Source organism: Dipodomys ordii, unplaced genomic scaffold, assembly GCF_000151885.1.
Source record: "Dipodomys ordii isolate 6190 unplaced genomic scaffold, Dord_2.0 Scaffold163, whole genome shotgun sequence".
Taxonomy (NCBI): domain Eukaryota; kingdom Metazoa; phylum Chordata; class Mammalia; order Rodentia; family Heteromyidae; genus Dipodomys; species Dipodomys ordii.
The window spans coordinates 230,290-248,562 of NW_012267379.1; the positions used below are offsets into that span (position 1 = coordinate 230,290).

At 58.1% G+C, this 18,273-nt stretch overlaps 2 protein-coding genes across 2 annotated transcripts in view; one reads left to right on the plus strand and one right to left on the minus strand.

The window, feature by feature from the left end:
- B3gntl1 (UDP-GlcNAc:betaGal beta-1,3-N-acetylglucosaminyltransferase-like 1) overlaps window positions 1-9,049 on the plus strand; it is a 79,624-nt gene extending 70,575 nt beyond the window's left edge. Inside the window, exons 8-11 of the mRNA XM_013033144.1 lie at window positions 1,906-2,041; window positions 2,114-2,182; window positions 2,376-2,450; window positions 8,691-9,049. Of these exons, the coding sequence (XP_012888598.1) occupies window positions 1,906-2,041; window positions 2,114-2,182; window positions 2,376-2,450; window positions 8,691-8,996 (586 nt within the window). The 3' untranslated portion in view covers window positions 8,997-9,049. The remainder of the gene's footprint in view (window positions 1-1,905; window positions 2,042-2,113; window positions 2,183-2,375; window positions 2,451-8,690) is intronic.
- Window positions 9,050-9,876: 827 nt separating this feature from the next.
- Tbcd (tubulin folding cofactor D) overlaps window positions 9,877-18,273 on the minus strand; it is a 147,126-nt gene continuing 138,729 nt past the window's right edge. Inside the window, exons 33-39 of the mRNA XM_013033084.1 lie at window positions 17,503-17,624; window positions 17,076-17,153; window positions 14,522-14,611; window positions 13,853-13,940; window positions 11,072-11,181; window positions 10,255-10,339; window positions 9,877-10,066 (exon numbers count right to left, since the gene is read on the minus strand). Coding sequence (XP_012888538.1) covers window positions 10,034-10,066; window positions 10,255-10,339; window positions 11,072-11,181; window positions 13,853-13,940; window positions 14,522-14,611; window positions 17,076-17,153; window positions 17,503-17,624 — 606 coding nt within the window. The 3' untranslated portion in view covers window positions 9,877-10,033. The remainder of the gene's footprint in view (window positions 10,067-10,254; window positions 10,340-11,071; window positions 11,182-13,852; window positions 13,941-14,521; window positions 14,612-17,075; window positions 17,154-17,502; window positions 17,625-18,273) is intronic.

Here is an 18,273-nt window from a genome sequence, read left to right on the forward strand (position 1 = left end):
CCCAGCACCACACAGGCTGCCCAGCACCACACAGGCTGCCCAGCACCACACAGGCTCCCCAGGCACACAGGCTGCCCAGCACCACACAGGCTGCCCAGCACCACACAGGCTCCCAGCACCACACAGGCTGCCCAGGCATCGCAGCCATCGGGGCGGGTCTCTGTGACCTGCCTTCCTCCACCTTTCGACCACAACCCACCACATGGTTTTTATTGGCAGGGTAGAGCAAGATTAAATCAGGACTTTCCCTCCACAGGGATAACTAAGGGACTCCGCTCCGTGTGGATAGGTCAGAAACAAATCATCTGAGTGTCAGAGCTACTCTTGCACAGATGTGCACACACCTGCACACAAATATGCTCCACATACATATGCTGCAACGCATGCATAGCACACATGTGCATGTACATGCGTCACACTAAACACACTGTGCACAGTGCACATGAACATAGAAGGCATTTGTGTGAGGGTCCCACACGCTCTGCTTTGCCTAGAACTCTCACCTTCCTATCAGAGTCCAGCTGCAGACACGCTTGTCCTGTGCTCTTGGCTGACGCAGGTCTGGGGCGCTAGCGCACCCTCTGGTCATCTGCTTGCCGTTGACCTCCCAGCTGCCTTTTATTCCTCACACTGGGGTACCTCTAGAACCATCTCTGCAGGAAAGGTGTCCTTCTTAGTCCTGGGTGTGGCTCAAGTGGTATAGCACTTGCTTAGCAAATAGGCATTCCTGGGCTGGACCCCCAATATAGCGTAAAAGGGTAGCCCTTTCTTGTTGGGAGCTGATTCTTTCCTTGTGAAAGATTTCACCCATTAGACCTGAACTGTGAGGCTCAGGCTCTCTTACCTGTGAAAGGTCCCACCTCCCTGGTAGGAGGAAGCTGTGCACACATGGCTGTGCAGAGGGTATTTTATAGGGACTAAAGTGTGTCCCGCATGTCCAGTTCTCCCAGAAGTGAGACTTGAGAGAGCCACAGCCCAGCTTAACACGCTGCTCACCTCCCTGCACTGTGCCTGCAGCCCAGCACAGCCCTAACTCTGCATGCCAGTGCCTGATGTGAGTACAAGGATCAGCACAGGAGCATGTCCGGGGCCCTGCATGGGTACGGTGTGGCACACCCCAAGGGCATGCGTGACACCAGCCAGGGACTAGTGCTGGGCCCAAGGCAGTGAACAGGGCCGGAAGGGGCTGGCTTCGCACTGGGTCAGAAGGCTGGAAGGGGCCCCAGGACATGGGAAGGAGTCCTGTCCAGGAGAGCCATGCTCATGGCCCTGCTGGGGGGAGGGGGCAGGGTGGGGGGAGCTTGCCCACCCAGGCAAGCAGACATGTTCCAAGGAAGGGGACATCTCTGAAGTGGCCCTAGGGGATCACAGCCTATTTTGGGCAGGGACCCTGAGATGGGCGTGAGATGAGACTTCGAGCGGTGGGGCAGGGGTATGGCTCCTCCCCCACACAGGGACTTCTCTGGGAAACTGGACTGGGTTTGGCCAACGGCACACTGATCCTTCTTAAGCTTGTGATTCACCATGACAGAGAAGCTGGGCCTTTCCTGTGTACCTGATCACATCAGGTAGAGAGGAGACACGCACTGGAGCCACTGTGCACAGGGCGCAGCGTGGGGAGGGAGGCCCTCCTTCAGGCCTCAGTCTCCAGGACAGAGCGGGCATTCCATGTGGAGAACACACCCGCCCAGTACCCCAGGGCTTCACTCTTTGCATGGGGTTCACCGGGAGGTTTCTGGCTTTGTCAGGGAGCCTGACATTGTGTCAGGTCTGATGTCCACCCCAAACCAGCCAGGTGAGCCTCAGTAGTAGGCATGAGCCGTACCTCTGTGTGTCCCCAGGTCCAAGAGGCAGCCTTGACCCTAGAAGGCCTGGCTGGCACCAGCTGTCCTTTCTCTGCTGCAGGACGACCATCTGGACTCACCGCGTCCACTTCCTGGAGGAGCAGGCCCTACCTCGCTGGGCCTCCTTCACCATCTGGAATGCAGGCAAGCAGGGACGCAGGCTGTACCGCAGTCTGACTGCTGCCAACCAGCGCAAGGTGAGCCTGTCCTTCCCCGCCCTCCCCGGCAGCACAGAACAGGCCCTGGAGCTGCTGGCCTTGCTCACTCAGGTGGCCGCCTTCTGTGACGTGGACAAGAACAAGATCCAGAAGGGCTTCTACTGCTACGAGGAGGCACAGGTGTGTGGGCTCACCACTCCCGGAGGGTTCCGTGCTGTGGAAGACTTGCGTGTGTGACTCACAGGGCTGGGTGTCCTGTCAGAACCACCAGTGGTTCTGTAAGATCGCTCAAGACCCCCATCCTCCACCTTGAGTGCTTCGGGGACCCTCTATCATGAGGCGCCTGAGTGACCCTGGCTGGCACATCTTCCAGGAAAGGCCCAAGCCTCAGATCCCCATCCTGCACTTCCGGGATGCACGGCCACCCTTTGTCATCTGTGTGAAGCTGGTGAGTGTTGGATACGGCTGCCGGGCTCCTGGATGGCAGGCTTGGGCGTCCTCCTCCCTGACTCTGTCCCTGGGGCACGGCTCCAGCTGCTCAGCTATGGACGTGGGACATACAGCCCAGCTGTTGCTGCCTGGGTAGGCTCCCGGGGGTCCTGGTCCCCAGGCCCTGGGCTCCACGACACAGCGGCAGCACGCCTCTGGCCACAGGCAGTTGCTGTTGGCTCCTGACCCTGCTCTGACGTGTAGTTGTTAGTCTGCTCTGCACACAGGTCCACAAGTAGGTCAGGTGTGGCAGACCCAGCTTCCTGGGTACTCTGCTCTTTGCAGACTTCTTTTTGTTCCAGTTCAGGGCTTGAACTAAGGGCCTATGCTAGCACTTTACCAGTTAAGCCACAGCTCTACTTCCTACTTTTCCGGTGGCTACTTGGAAATAGAGTCTGATGGACTCGCCTGCCTGATTCTCTGCTCTCAGCCTCCTGAATAGCTAGGATTACATGCAGATGTGTCTCTAGTGCAGCAGCTGCTGCTTTTATAATGTCATTTTAGTGTCCTATGTAGGAAGTTCTTTTCCACACTTAACCTCGTTTGTTAATGCAAAATGTTTTTTGCATTGGAGCCAAAATTTTCCCCTTCCATTTAGACATCAAATTGTCCCAACCTCACCTACTGAGAAACTGCTTTTCTGATAAGGAACATCACCACTCTGTGCTGGCCGGGTACGAGGTCTGTCATGGACTCTGGTCTGGACCAGTCCTGTACCTCATGTGTCAGCATCGTGATTCACTGAGGGCCGTGCCATGGCAGCAGGCTGATCTGCCTTAGTCTAGAACTCTTTCTCTTTTTTTCTTTTCGGTCATGGGGCTTGAACTCTGGGCCTGGGCGCTGTCCCTGCGCTCTTCAGCTCAAGGTGAGCGCTCTACCACTTGAGCCACAGTGCCACTTCTGGTTTTATTGGAGATGAGTCTCACGGACTTTCCTGCCTGGGCTGGCTTTGAACTGAGATTTTCAGATCTCAGCCTCCTGAGTAGCTAGGATTATAGGCATGAGCCACCGGTGCCTGGCCTCTGTCTTTTAAATTGGTTGTGAACCATAACAGTGCAGAACGTGGCCCACAGCTCAGGTCTGGCCCTCCGCCTGTTTTGCAGATAGTTTTGTTAGAGCAGGGACATGAACCCCCGAGCCGTGTGTGAGCCCACCGCCCTTGCTGTTCTGGATCGCGGTGTCGTCCGAGGGCAGAGGGCTCACTGAGAGCGCTGCCCGGGAAGGGGCCCCATGCGGCAGGGAGACACAGCACCCACCTTCGCAGGCTGGCTTTTGGCGGTCATCACAGCACAAGGCACACCCACCTCCCTGACCACACAGTGGGAAGTGGTGTCAGGCTCATGGCTCAGCACGTCTGACTCAGTGTCAGGGACCAGGCCTGCCCCCGCTCCCGAGAGGAAGTGCCTGCTGCGGGAGGGGCAAGTGTCTAACAGCCATGCCCTCGGCAGAAGCTCCTCCCTGGGGGCCACAGGCCGGACCCTCAGCTCACTCCCACCCCCTCCCACCTCTGTGTGTGACTCTGAGTCAGGCTCTCCTTGTCTACTAGACTGTCTTCTGGAAAGTTCTCTGCCCCTCTGGATGCCACTCCATCTTGGCTTTGAGTCTCACAGATGCCTCCATTTGGTGGCTACCATTTCATCCAGTCTCGTTTAAGACGGTGCCCCGCCCAGTGTCCTCTCCAGGTGGGTTGGGGAGGTGAGGTGTGAGCCGGTGGACAGAATAGCTTTCTCCCACGAGTTTCTGGCCACAGTTCACTGGAGACAGCAGTGGTGACGAGGGCAAGGCCAGGTCTGGCCAGGACGCCTGTCCACCATTGCTCAGCTTTTCCTTCCAGAGCTACGTCCTCTCTGGTTAAACCTGCTGGAATTGCCATGCACAGGACAAGTGTGTGGGGCCCCAGGGTCACAGCACTTGCTCTGCTGTGGGACAGGTGGGACAGCGGAAAGGGGGCCCCAGAAATAGGGGAGGAGCGCAGGTCAGCCCCAAACAGCTGGTGGGGCCGTCAGCTGTCTTGTTTGGAGGCCGCTGCCAGCCCAGGCATCCCCGGCCCCCGCCAGTGTCCATGCTAGAACCTAGTATCAGCAGCAACACGCCGCCTCTGGCCCGTCTCCTATTAACAGGAACCAAGTTCAGTGTACGTGACAGGCACAGGTGACCCCAAACCCAAGCCCTCACTGTAGCCCCTGCAGGAGCCCCAGGAAGCAACTTGATCTCCCCAACAGGATCTCACTGGGGGCGCGTTTGAGGACAACCTGAAGTCACTGCACCTGCAGGAAGGCCGGGACTTCCTCCACTTCAGCTGAGTCAGGCAGCGGCCACCCCAGGTGGGTCTCGCAGCTGTCACTTGCGTCTCAGCAACAACACTGTCTTTCTGCTTCCCTTGGCCTCTCCCTGCATGCTCCACATGCTCAGCCCTTCTTTTATACGTTCAGTGTCCGAGTCCCTCCGGCACCCCTCGGATGGACGCCCGGCCTGTGCTTCACCAGACTTCTACATTGCATCATGCGCTGTTTGTACTACAGTTCTACTTTTTAAAAGTCTGTGTTATTGCCGGGCACCGGTGGCTCACGCCTGTCATCCAAGCTACTCAGGAGGCTGAGGTCTAAGGACTGCGGTTCAAAGCCAGCCCAGGCAAGAAAGTCCGTGAGACTCTTATCTCCAATAAACCACCAGAAACCCGGAAGTGGCGCTGTGGCTCAAGTGGTACAACGCTCGCCTTGAGCTGAAGAGCAGAGGGTCAGCGCCCAGGCCCAGAGTTCAAGACCCACAACCAAAAAAACAAAGTCTGTGTTACAAAATGTGGGTTCTATGTTCTAGAAATATCCATTAGACCAAGCTTTTCTTCATTTCCAACTCGTCCTTGGTAGTTTCCATGATGTGCACGGGCCAGTGAGCTAGCCGGGCCATGGGCTCACTAGACAAGTGCGTTACCAGCTGGGTCTTTTGCTTGGTTTTTCAGAGTTTCAGGCTGGCCTTGAACCATGATCTTCCTGTCTCTACCTCCTGAATGTTCCACTGTACCAGCTGCTTTGTTTGCTTACTTATTGAAACCACAGTCTCCTCATACAGATCCTCCCAGGTGTGTGCCACTGCCCAGCCACCCTGGGTGCCCGCCACGGCTGTGGCAGGTCCGGGAGGGCACTGTCCCGTCCCCCCGCTCCCCGCCGCATCCAGGCAGCTCCTCTTTACCAGCACTGCCGGAGCTTCTCAAACATGTGCAATAGGCCTCTCCTACATCGAAGGCTGTATGTGGTTTTGCCAGCTGCGAAAGGTCTATTTTCTCAGCTGTCTTACTTTGTGCATTTTGTGTGCATTTCTGAGCCAAAATTTACCCTTTACTTTTCTTTTCCCCTTGAGTATTGGGATTTGAACTCAGGGCTTCATATTTGCTAAGCAAGTGCTCTACTGCTTGAACCATACCCCAGCCCTTTTTGCTTTCTTATTTTTCTCTCATAGAGCCTTGCATTTTTTGCCTGGGCTGGTCTCAGAACTTGTCATCTTCCCACTGTCTACCTTCCAAGTCACTCCTGGACCTGAAATCGTGCTCTTTAATGGGGACGTTCCAAGTGTGCGAACACACTTACTGCCATTGTTGTAAATTCGCAGTGGCATTGCCCCGCTTTTGCTGTCAGGCTCCGGTGGTGTCTGTGTCTGTTAGGCCTCTTCTCTAGTGCACACTGGCCCCGCTCAGGATGGCCCTTGGCAGGTCGGCAGCTGTACCTAGCCACACTCATGGCTGGACTCTCTCGCCTTAGAACATAGGACATGAGACGCCTTCCTGCCGTGTCTGTCCACCGGAAGGAGTTCCACATACCAAGGGGCCACATTTAGCTACCATGCTTTTTGTTCACATAGTCTTTACTGCTCTCTTTGTTTAGCATCTTGTCAGTGAGACTAACGGGATCTTCCCCTCTGTGGTTTTTAGCTGAGGACAGGTGTGCACCAGGACACATCTGGTAATGTCTGGATACTTCTGAGTGTCCAGGACGCTGCTAAGCATGCTACAATGCAAAGAATTAAGAAAACACCATGAGCCGGGTGCCGGTGGCTCACGCCTGTCATCCTAGCTACTTGGGAGAGGCCAAGATCTGAGGATCACAGTTCAGAGCCAGCTGTGCAGGAAAATCCAAGGCTCTTTAATTAACCAACAGAAAAATGGAGGTAAAGCTGTGGTTCAAAGAAGTAGAGTGAAAAAGCTCATGGACAGCACCCAGGCCCTGAGTTTAAGCCCCATGGGAAGGAAAGGCAGGCGGGTGGGCGGGCACCATGAGTTGGAAAAGCCCTGTTCTCCTGAAAGACTATTCTGTCCTTTCTCGAGCCATTCTGGGGAGCTCTGGACTTCCCACGACACTCAGGGAAGCCGGACCTGGCCCTGACCCCAACCCAGCCAGAAACGTTCAGAATGTATATGTATGTGGACCCACACAGGCGGCTTTCACCTGGGGTCCTTCTGGGGCTTGGGCTTGCTTTTGGTTCTAGAACTTGAACTTAGGGCTTTGGCTGACCAGGCAGCCCCTCTACCCGAGCCCTTCTTTGTAACTGTCGTGTTGAAGTGGTGTTACTTTTTGCCTGGGCCCATGCGTGGACCCCAGTCCACCTACTTTACTATTCCTGTCACAGCTGGACAGGATCCACCACCATGCCCAACTTCTTCCTTTATGAACACAGCTGAATGACAGGCATTCGACACCACACGGTTGAGAAGAGTAGCAATCACCGCGTCTCACGTGTACCTGGGCTCACTTTAAACGTGATCCTCAGCTTAACTCGGCTGGTCCCTTCACCAATGCGTTAGTGTTTTGTCAAAGTTCCTTAGCATTTTCTCTCAGCCAAACCTCCATCTTACTCCTTCCTCGGGCCTCCATGCCTGGCACAGCTCTGCGTCCATGCAGTCATCCACTGGGACTGCCACACTAACTGCCCAGAGCGCTGTTCTGAGACCCCTCCTAGCCTTGCTCGTTTCCAGCTGTTCCTTTGGATGGCCTCTTATATTCTACATAGTCGTGTGTAACTTGTACACAATCTACACACTGACCTTTTTCTCTATTTCTTCTCTCATTTTCTGTTACTAAGAGCTCTTTGCTATTGTCTAATCTCTGACCATTTCTACCCCTTTGCTGGGTGGGTTTGTGTGTGTGTGTGTGTGCACGCGCGTGTGCAACCACTCCTGGGTCCTGACCTCAGAGCCTGGACACTGTCCCTGAGTTCTGTTCAAAGTCAGTGCTCTATCACTTCAGCTCTACTTCCAGCTTTTTTTTTTTTTCTTTCAGCTTGAACTCTGGGCCTGGGCGCTGTCCCTGAACTCTTCAGTTGAAGGAAAGCGCTCTACCACTTGAGCCACAGCGCCACCTCTGGTTTTCTAGTGGTTAATTAGAGATAAGAGTCTCACGGACTTTCCTGCCTGGGCTGGCTTTGAACCGTGAGCCTCCTTACTCAGGGGGATTATAGGTGCGAGCCACCGGCACCCAATCCCCTGAGCTTCTAGCGCTCTACCACATGAGCCACAGTTCCACTTCTGGCTTTTTCTGTGTATGTGGCACTGAGTAATAAACCTCAGGGCTTCATGCATGCTAGGCAAGCACTCTACCACTGAGCCACAGTCACAGCCCCACTTCTAGCTTTTTAGTGGTTAATTGGAGATAAAAGTCTCATGTCCTTTCTTGCCTGGGTGATCTCAGATCTCTGCCTCCTGAGGAGGAGCACAGACATGAGCCACCAGCTCCAAGTTCTATCTCCTTTGCTTTAAAAAAACCAAAAACCCCAACAAAACACACATGTAGTTGTGTGCCTGGAATGACCGCAGAGTGAGGCTGTGGCTTCTGTGTCCTCGTGTTCTCTACAGAGGAGCCCAGGCCCGAGGAGACTTGCCACCTCTGGAGCGTGGGCTCTGGCGCTATGCAGAGGTCTGGGAGGTGTGGTGTGGTGTGGCTGTGGTCTGCGGACCACTCAGCTCTCCTGGACGGGGGTACGGCCGTCTGACGTCCGTTGCGATCGTGTGTGGGTCTCCCAGTGGCTTTGGGCTGGCACCTTTCGTGCTGTCAGTGTGAGACGCAGGCCCCAGCCCGGCTCCAGCCACACGGCTCCAGGCCCCCATGTGGTCCTGGATCCTCGTGCCCACCTTCCTAGCTGGTCGCCTTCCTGCTCTGTGGACTTGGGGCCAGCTCACCTCTGGCCGGGCCTGTTTTCTTCTCTGCCACAGGCTCCTACCCCTGCGTCAAGAACTTCCCTAGAAGACGCCCTGCTGCGCCACCCACTGTCTGTCCTGGCAGGCGTCAGTGTGGACGCCGTCGGTTGCCACCACGGTCCATGTTTCCAAGTCCATCCTGGCTGCCGTCCCCGGAACAGGCTCAGACACCCGCTGCAAGAACCAGGGTCTGCTGAGGGTGGGAGCCGCCTGCCAGGTGACACCAGTGTGCCAGGGTGTCGCCGCCGCCTTGTGTGTAAACTGACCACGCTCCATGCCTTAAAAGGCCTCTCGGGAGCAGTGAGGGTTTTCTGTTTTTAATGAACACTTTGCTTTCTTTTCCTCAGCAGTCACCTGCTCTGTCCTAGCAGAGAGGACAGCAGACCTCACATGTGGCGTAGCTGTGCCTGGCCACGTGGGGCCCAGACCGTGTCCTCAGCCCATCGTTCATCTGGGACAGGAACCTACCAGCCGCCACGAAGTATGTGATGCGACTGGAACAAAGGAAGAGCCAAAACACAGGGGTGACGGAGGCCACTGGCCTGAGGTCTGGAGGGTGACCCCTGGGAGCCAGCAGACGGCGCCACGCTCGTCCGGCTGGCCAGCTCGCCTAAGTCAAGTGACTGGACACACGTGGACACACTTGGCTTTCCCAGAAGGCTGGGTATCAAACTGCCTGCCTCAGTCCTGGGCTCCCAGCTCCAGTGATCTTGCTCGTATGTGGGTAGCATCTCCAATTCTGCTCCCACCATCCCTGTGTCTGACCTGCATTGCCCAGAGACGAGCTGCCCTTGGCTCCACGGCCGTCCCCAGCAGCAGGTCTGAGCAGGAGGAGCTGGAGGCCCAGTATCCACACTGCACAGCCTTAGTGTCTTCAGGACCGAAACGGTACACTGAACCACGGGGGAGTCACTACCGTCTCACAAGAGGACACACAGGATTCAGACCCCGTAAAGCTGTCAGGCTGCTCGCCCGGCTGCCAGTGCCCCCTGAGCGGGGCTGCAGCCACCCGCTTGGAAGGAGTCACCCACACCCTGCCCACAGCCCAGTGACGGCAACACCCACACGCACCTCTCAGTGCCTGACCCAGCCCTGCCCGGCCTCCAAAGCTGAGGCAGAAGCCGCCTGCAGAAAGAGGCCACAGTCCCTCCGTCCCACGATGAGTCTCAACCCCCTCACACATCAGCCTCAGAGACAGGCACGCGTGGGCACATGATTTTATGGGAAACGCATCTGTGGGAACAGCAGAAGCAGCTCAGGCCTCATGGTCACTAGAGCCCAGCAGTGGCGCTGTTCGGCACTGGCTTTCTCCATGTTCCAGGGTGCAAGGCGGCCAACACAGCCAGCAGGTTGAGGGCTCAGTTCCCAGGACCAGCCTCAGCAGCAGCATGCTGTAAGAGAGACCGCAGCGTCAGGGAGATCTGCCCCCCTGGATTTGAGCCGGGAGGATGGTAACGGGTGACAGGGGGAGGACTGGGAACCTCCGGCCCTGGCAGGGGCACCCACGCTGGGTGTCGGAGTCGGGGCAGAGGCACCCACGCTGGGTGTCGGAGTCGGGGCAGAGGCACGGGTCCATTACCTTGGGTACCAGCTGGGGTCTGGGCACAGCGAGGAGGTCACACAGGTGATTCCGCCGCTCCCTCACCACGGCCAGCTTGGCATCCCTGAGGGAGGACATGTGGGGCTCAGCCTGCACCGGCCTCGGCACGGTAGCTGCATCGTGCAGGCTCCACCGCTCCAGACCGATGCCCAAGGCGGACGCGGGGAGCCCAGCCAGACACAGCGTGGGGAACACCCGGCTCTGCTCAGAGGGCTTCAGAAACCGTACTCTATCTGGTACCAACAGTGACTACTGAGCAAAGCCATACTTCTGTGATGAGGTCTCTGAATTCCCTGGCAGGAAGGAGCTCCCGCATCTAGCTCTCCTTCCGCAGGGGCTGGTCCTACTGACATCTGTCCCTTCTCTGCATTTTCTTAAGCTATTTCAGCTTTGACCCAGAGTGTGACCTCTGAAACCTGTTCCCCAGCGCCCCAGGACCCTCACAGAGGGAAACAGGGATGGCAGCGGCGGCTGGGGTCACCTTAGTGTGCCAGAGCCTGCACCTGCCCAGGCCCGGTGGTGCCCACCTGTCCTGCCCAGAGCCAGCAGCTTTCTCTGCTTTTCTGAAGCCTGACATCCCAGTGCCCTGGGGGGGGGCGGGGTCCTTAGCCACAGCAGAGCCTGACTGGCATTACAGGAAGAGAACCACAACCAGCTTCTGACAGGCAGGGGTCTGAACCACTCATGGCCAACTACTGGGAGAAAACTGTATGCTGAGTGTTTTCCTGCTCCAAGCCCGGGAGGTGCCGGGGAGCTATGGGGAAAGATGAGCATCACTGGGTCAGAGCCCACTCACCAGGCCGTGTCACTGAGCACAAGCATGACCTCGTCCACAACGTCATCTGCCACCACGTTGCTGTAGGTGAGCACCATCTCATAGATCTGGCTTGCTGCCGACTTCCGGACCTGGAGCAGGGAGAGACTTACCAGGAGGAGGAAATGGTACCATCCAGGGAGTCGGTGTGCCTCAACAGAGCTGGCCTTGGACCCTGGCTACCGAAGGGCGTGTGGTAGAGGGAAGGACGAGAACCAGGCAGGGACTCCCCCAGCACAGGCACGGCGGCAGCCCCCTGCCCGGCGGCAGCCCCCTGCTCTGCTAGCTCCTGCCCACCATTTCTCAAGGTCCCAAGTAGAGTGAGTGGGCATACCACCAGTCCACCTGGAAACCACTCCTACCTTTTGGGAAAACACCATGTCTGGGTGATTAAAGGTTAACGGGAAAAAGGAATCCTGAGAAATTTAACCCTAGGTAAAAGCTGGGTCTCGATGTGTGGCGGTATCCACTGGGACGGGCCTTAGCCTGGGATGCTCCGGGGTCCAGGGGCTGGGCTGGCAGGCCACACTCTCAGCAGCACTCTTCTGTCCACATAAACACAGTGCAGCTGACCCCCAACCTGGGGTGGCCCAGCCGTGGGCTCCTCTCCACAGCACACCATCACACCCACTCCACTTCAGAGCCGCCTGTGTCAACAGAGCCCGCATCTGCGTAGGCCGCTGGTGTGGCCCACGATCCAGGCACACGCTCACCACGGGGAATGGGTGGCAGAGCTCACCACGGGGAATGGGTGGCAGAGCCCACGTGGCCCACGATCCAGGCACACGCTCTCCACGGGGAATGGGTGGCAGAGCCGATGTGGCCCACGATCCAGGCACACGCTCACCACGGGGAATGGGTGGCAGAGCCGACGTGGCCCACGATCCAGGCACACGCTCACCACGGGGAATGGGTGGCAGAGCCCACGTGGCCCATGATCCAAGCACACGCTCACCACGGGGAACGGGTGGCAGAGCCGACGTGGCCCACGATCCAGGCACACGCTCACCATGGGGAATGAGTGGCAGAGCTCACCACGGGGAACGGGTGGCAGAGCCGACGTGGCCCATGATCCAGGCACACGCTCACCATGGGGAATGAGTGGCAGAGCACACCACGGGGAATGGGTGGCAGAGCACACCACGGGGAATGGGTGGCAGAGCCGACGTGGCCCACGATCCAGGCACACGCTCTCCACGGGGAATGAGTGGCAGAGCTCCCGTGGCCCACGATCCAGGCAGACACTCACCACGGGGAATGGGTAGCAGAGCCCACGTGGCCCACGATCCAGGCACACGCCCTCCACGGGGAATGAGTGGCAGAGCCGACGTGGCCCACGATCCAGGCAGACACTCACCACGGGGAATGGGTGGCAGAGCCCACGTGGCCCACGACCCAGGCACACGCTCTCCATGGGGAATGGGTGGCAGAGCCGACGTGGCCCACGATCCAGGCACACGCTCACCACGGGGAATGGGTGGCAGAGCCGACGTGGCCCACGATCCAGGCACACGCTCTCCACGGGGAATGAGTGGCAGAGCGCACCACGGGGAATGGGTGGCAGAGCCGACGTGGCCCACGATCCAGGCACACGCCCTCCACGGGGAACGGGTGGCAGAGCCGACGTGGCCCATGATCCAGGCAGACGCTCACCACGGGGAATGAGTGGCAGAGCACACCACGGGGAATGAGTGACAGAGCACACCACGGGGAATGAGTGGCAGAGCACACCACGGGGAATGGGTGGCAGAGCCCACGTGGCCCACGATCCAGGCACACGCCCTCCACGGGGAATGGGTGGCAGAGCCGACGTGGCCCACGATCTAGGCACACGCTCACCACGGGGAACGGGTGGCAGAGCCGACGTGGCCCACGATCCAGGTACACGCTCACCACGGGGAATGGGTGGCAGAGCCGACGTGGCCCACGATCTAGGCACACGCTCACCACGGGGAATGAGTGGCAGAGCCCACGTGGCCCACGATCCAGGCACACGCTCACCACGGGGAATGGGTGGCAGAGCCCACGTGGCCCACGATCCAGGCACACGCTCACCACGGGGAATGGGTGGCAGAGCCCACGTGGCCCACGATCCAGGCACACGCTCTCCACGGGGAATGGGTGGCAGAGCCGACGTGGCCCACGACCCAGGCACACGCTCTCCACGGGGAACGGGTGGCAGACACTCACCACGGGGAACGGGTGGCAGACCGACGTGGCCCACGACCCAGGCAGACACTCACCACGGGGAACGGGTGGCAGAGCTCACCATGGGGAATGAGTGGCAGAGCCCACGTGGCCCACGATCCAGGCACACACTCACCACGGGGAATGGGTGGCAGAGCTGACGTGGCCCACGATCCAGGCACACGCTCTCCACGGGGAACGGGTGGCAGAGCTCACCATGGGGAACGGGTGGCAGAGCCGACGTGGCCCACGACCCAGGCAGACACTCACCACGGGGAACGGGTGGCAGGACCCAGGCAGACACTCACCACGGGGAACGGGTGGCAGAGCCGACGTGGCCCACGACCCAGGCAGACACTCACCACGGGGAACGGGTGGCAGAGCCGACGTGGCCCACGACCCAGGCAGACACTCACCACGGGGAACGGGTGGCAGACACTCACCACGGGGAACGGGTGGCAGACCGACGTGGCCCACGACCCAGGCAGACACTCACCACGGGGAACGGGTGGCAGAGCTCACCACGGGGAACGGGTGGCAGAGCCGACGTGGCCCACGACCCAGGCAGACACTCACCACGGGGAACGGGTGGCAGAGGAGGAGCAAGAGCTGCAGAAGGACCTTGTTCCTCACGTCGCCGTGGAACTGCACCAACCCACAGAGCCTGCAGAAAACCCACCAGGGTGATCAGAGGTTGCACAGATGCTGCACAGCTCACAGGCTGAGTGCACAGGAGACCCAGGAGCACACGGCCCAGAGCTCCATGCGTGCATGAGTTTACACACATGTGCACACAATGATGGGCATGCCTCTGGGTACCTGTGTGCCTGTGAACACACTTCTGTACACACGTGTGCCATGTGAACCAGTGTGTGTGAATACCAGACAGTCAGGGAGACATCTCAGAGGGGATCAGCAAGGCGCCTACCCCACCCGTGCTGACCCCCTGGCCCTTGGAAACCTGTGGGACCACTGAGGCACTGGCCACTGGTCAGCATGACCTAGTAGACCATCTGAGCTCTGCAGATCAAAGCCTGAAAAACACCCAGTGCTGGGGTGGGTGGGCTGCACACGTCAGGACAGCACTGAGCACACCCCACTCTGCTGGGCACAGTCCGAGCCTTCTGCTGGCCCCGGCAAGGACCCCACTGGCCACGTAAGTTACTGCCGTCTTACATGCACAGCTGATTTTGGAGCCATGAAGCCCCTTCAGAGGCTGACAGGCCAGGAGCATGTAGAACTCACACTGCAATGCTCGAGAGTAGTTTCTGGATGTCTTTGGACTTCTTGATCTCCTCCTTACAAAGCGCAAGCAGCTGTACACAGAAGGGGTGGCTGTAAGAAGAACAGGTTATTCTGGAGTACAGCCGCCACGACCAAGGAACAACATCCAGCCAGGTGACAGGAACTGGCTCTGCGGTCCCACATCCCTGGAGGGTCCCTGCCGACGAGCCACCGCCACCCTCGCCAGCCAGTGCTCACTGCACGGCAGGCTGACCTCAGCATGGCTTCCATGTGGGCACAGACGCTCAGGTGGCTGTGGCTGGCTGAGACCGTGTGGTGCCTTCTGTCTATAGCTGCCAGGGGCTGCGGCACACCGTCCATGACAGCCACTCCCACCACGCCCAGCCCACAGGGGCACCGCGGTCCCCTGGCAGAGCACCCAGAGGTCCCTCTGCAGACCCCGAAAGGCTTGTTGGGGCAGAGTGGCCATCATGCTGCTGAGGGCCGTGGGCACCCGGTACCTACCTGCCTAAGGCCCGGCCCAGCCACTGTCCAACCCCTAACCCAAGCTTCCCAGGGCTCTGTCGGGGCCTTTCTGCACCCCAGCCCCTCGGATGCCGGGGACCCTCCGGTTTCCCAGGCCAGCAGTATCACGAACACACGGTATTCCAGCTCAGCTGCGTGTCAGGGGAGCTCTGAACAGGGCCTCATGCACCTCAACCCAGGAGGTATCTTTTCCACTGTTTTTTTGTTTTGTTTTTATGTCCTACTGGGGCTTATGCTCTCTCCCCTGCCCCACCTCCAGTGAACTGCTATACACTTGAGCCATGCCTCCACTTCAGCTTTTTGCTATTTGGAGATAAGAGCCCCAGCGAGCTCAGAACCATGATCCTCAGCCTCCTGAGTAGCTAGGGTTATATGTGTGAGCCATGGGCACCCAGGGTGTTTTAAATTTTTTAAACCAAGAAAAGACATATTTAAATTCACTTTCCCCTCCACGTGCTAGTCCTGGGGCTTGAACTCCAAGCCTGGGCACTGTCCCTAAGCTAGTACTCTTAACTCTGAAGCCACAACTCCTCTTCTGGCCCTTTGTCTTTCTTTCTCTCTTCCTCTCTCTCTCCCTCCCTGCTCTCTGTTTTTGGTTGTTAGCTGGATATTGGTCTCACAGACTTTCCAGTCTGGGCTGACTTTAAATCGTGATCCTGAGATCTCAGCCTCCTGAGTAGCTAAGATTAGAGGCGTGAGCCACTGGCACCCAGTACATTAAATTCTTACATCTATAGCCAAGCTGGGTAGGCCCATGAGTGCAAAAACTTCTCCAATGAAGTTGCTAGATTACAAAGCATCCAAGACATTCAGCAAAAATGGAGATTCACCTTCACCTATAAGAACTGAACTAAATTCCTAAGAAAGCAGGCTTTGAGCAAGCCCAAAGCCATTGCCAGCCCTGGGTGTACAACACGCACAGGGATCTGGGGCAGACGCCAGGTGTACAACGCGCGCAGGCATCTGGGGCAGAGCAACAGAGGCACCGGTGCCCCCAGGCTTGAAGGCTCATCCGAGTTCTCATCCGCCTGTAAACACAGGCGTACCACTCCAAGCCAGAGAAAGAGCCGCCCAAGAGGTGACAGGCAAACTCTCCACAGCTCCCTAGTGTGGGCAGAAAAATCGGAAATGAGATGACTTTGGCGGTGGGAAACCCAGCTGCCACGGTGCCACTTGACTGTTCAAAAGCAGTCAGAGGAGGCCTGCTCCCCGGTAACAGTGTGCCCGTGGGGGCTCGAGAACCTCCACGGAACACAGAAGGACGCAGTGTCTGGGGTCCCGAGGAAAGGAGCACATTTGCTGACAAAGCCAGCCCAGCACCCAAGCCGTGTCAGCGCTCAAGGGCAGGACCACGCCTGGCGTAGGCGGCAGGACACAGCCACCGGAGGCCCCGTGGCCCTAGGCCGGGCTTGCCCGCTCCACAGGCACAGGGGCTGCAGCCTCCCACCGCCCTCTCTCGTACCTCCCCTCTGCCACGCAGCCGGGGCTCTGACGTCTCAGCCTCCAGTGCTCCCAGAGTGGCCCAGATGGAGAGCCCTGGCCAACAGGCCACCTCCCCTGCCCAAGTCGACCTTCCACCTAGATGGCAAGTGCCTGTCTACCTGACAAAACTGACTCCAGTGCCCTTGGGAATTACCATCTGTCTTTAAGATGTGAGCTGGTTGCATCCCAGCTCTTCTGGAGCCTGAGGCGCAGGCTTGTGAATTCAAGGCCAGCCTAGGCAGCACGGCAAGATTCTGTGTCAAAATGTGAACAGCCAGGTTCACACCTGTCATCCTAGCTACTCAGAAGGCCGAGATCTGAGGATCGTGTTTTGAAACCAACCTGGGCAGGAAAGTCCATGAGACTTTGATCTCTAATTAACCACTAGAAAACCAGAAGTGGTGCACTGACTCAAGTGGTACAGCACTAGCCTTCAGCAAAAGAGCTCTAAGCCCCAAAACTAACAGAACACACAAACAAATATGAGTAAGACTAAAATATGGGTGACGTGGGCGTTACCAACCAGCAAGCCCTGAAGAGATCTTACTTTTCCTCAGTGGTGAAAATGTCAAAGCACCCATTGGCCAGCATTTGGTCCAACATCTTCAGTAGTGATACAGATACCCTGAGGGGAGAGCACAGCAGGCTGGTGAGGCCCCCAGGGGCAGACGGAGGCCCAGGGCTTCCCACACAGGCACCACAGGCTGCATCACACACTTCACGCGTAGCCTCCTGGTGAGGGCTACCACCAGTTCCCGTACACACTACCAATGCAGAGGTCAAAAGTGCTGCTTCTCAGAAACCTGCTCCACCTTGAGGCTGCCAACTGCCGCCTGGAGCCGTCCTTCCCCCACACAGAAACATCCATTTTCTACCAAAAGAGCCAGTGGGAAGAGGGCCCAGAGGAGGTGAAGGCCGGGCCCAGGAGCCTCCTGCAGCCGTGCCCTGGGGCTCCGGAGACAGGCGCCACCTACCGGTCATTCAGGAGGTTGTCCTCAAAGACACGCAGGATGCTCTCAGCAAAGGCCCCCAGGGCTTGTGGGTCTCTCTGAATCCCTTTCATGTACTCAAAGAGGCTCTGAGTGGAATGTCTGACCTGTAACACCAAGAAGCTACAGGTAAAGACAAAGCTGACTGGCCAGGAACTGATGGTTACATGACTGCCACCAAGCTGAGATGACCCTGGTCTACACAGACAAGAGCATCCTGCAGGTGCTCAGTGGCCACTGAGGCCCACACTGGATCAGAACCTAGACAGCAGCAGCACAGCCAGAGCCCAGCTCTGCCCCGCCCCCCCCACCTTCATAAGGAGGAGGAAGAGGCAGGCAGACATGCAGAGGAGGAGGAGGAGAGCAGGCAGACAGGCAGAGGAGGAGGAGGAGAGAAGACAGGCAGAGGAGGAGGAGGAGAGCAGGCAGACAGGCAGAGGAGGAGGAGGAGAGAAGACAGGCAGAGGAGGAGGAGGAGAGCAGGCAGACAGGCAGAGGAGGAGGAGGAGAGCAGGCAGACAGGCAGAGGAGGAGGAGGAGAGCAGGCAGACAGGCAGAGGAGGAGGAGGAGACCAGGCAGAGCAGGCAGAGGAGGAGGAGGAGGAGCAGAGCAGGTAGACAGGCAGAGGAGGAGGAGGAGAGCAGGCAGACAGGCAGAGGAGGAGGAGGAGGAGAGCAGGCAGACAGGCAGAGGAGGAGGAGGAGGAGGAGAGCAGGCAGACAGGCAGAGGAGGAGGAGGAGGAGGAGAGCAGGCA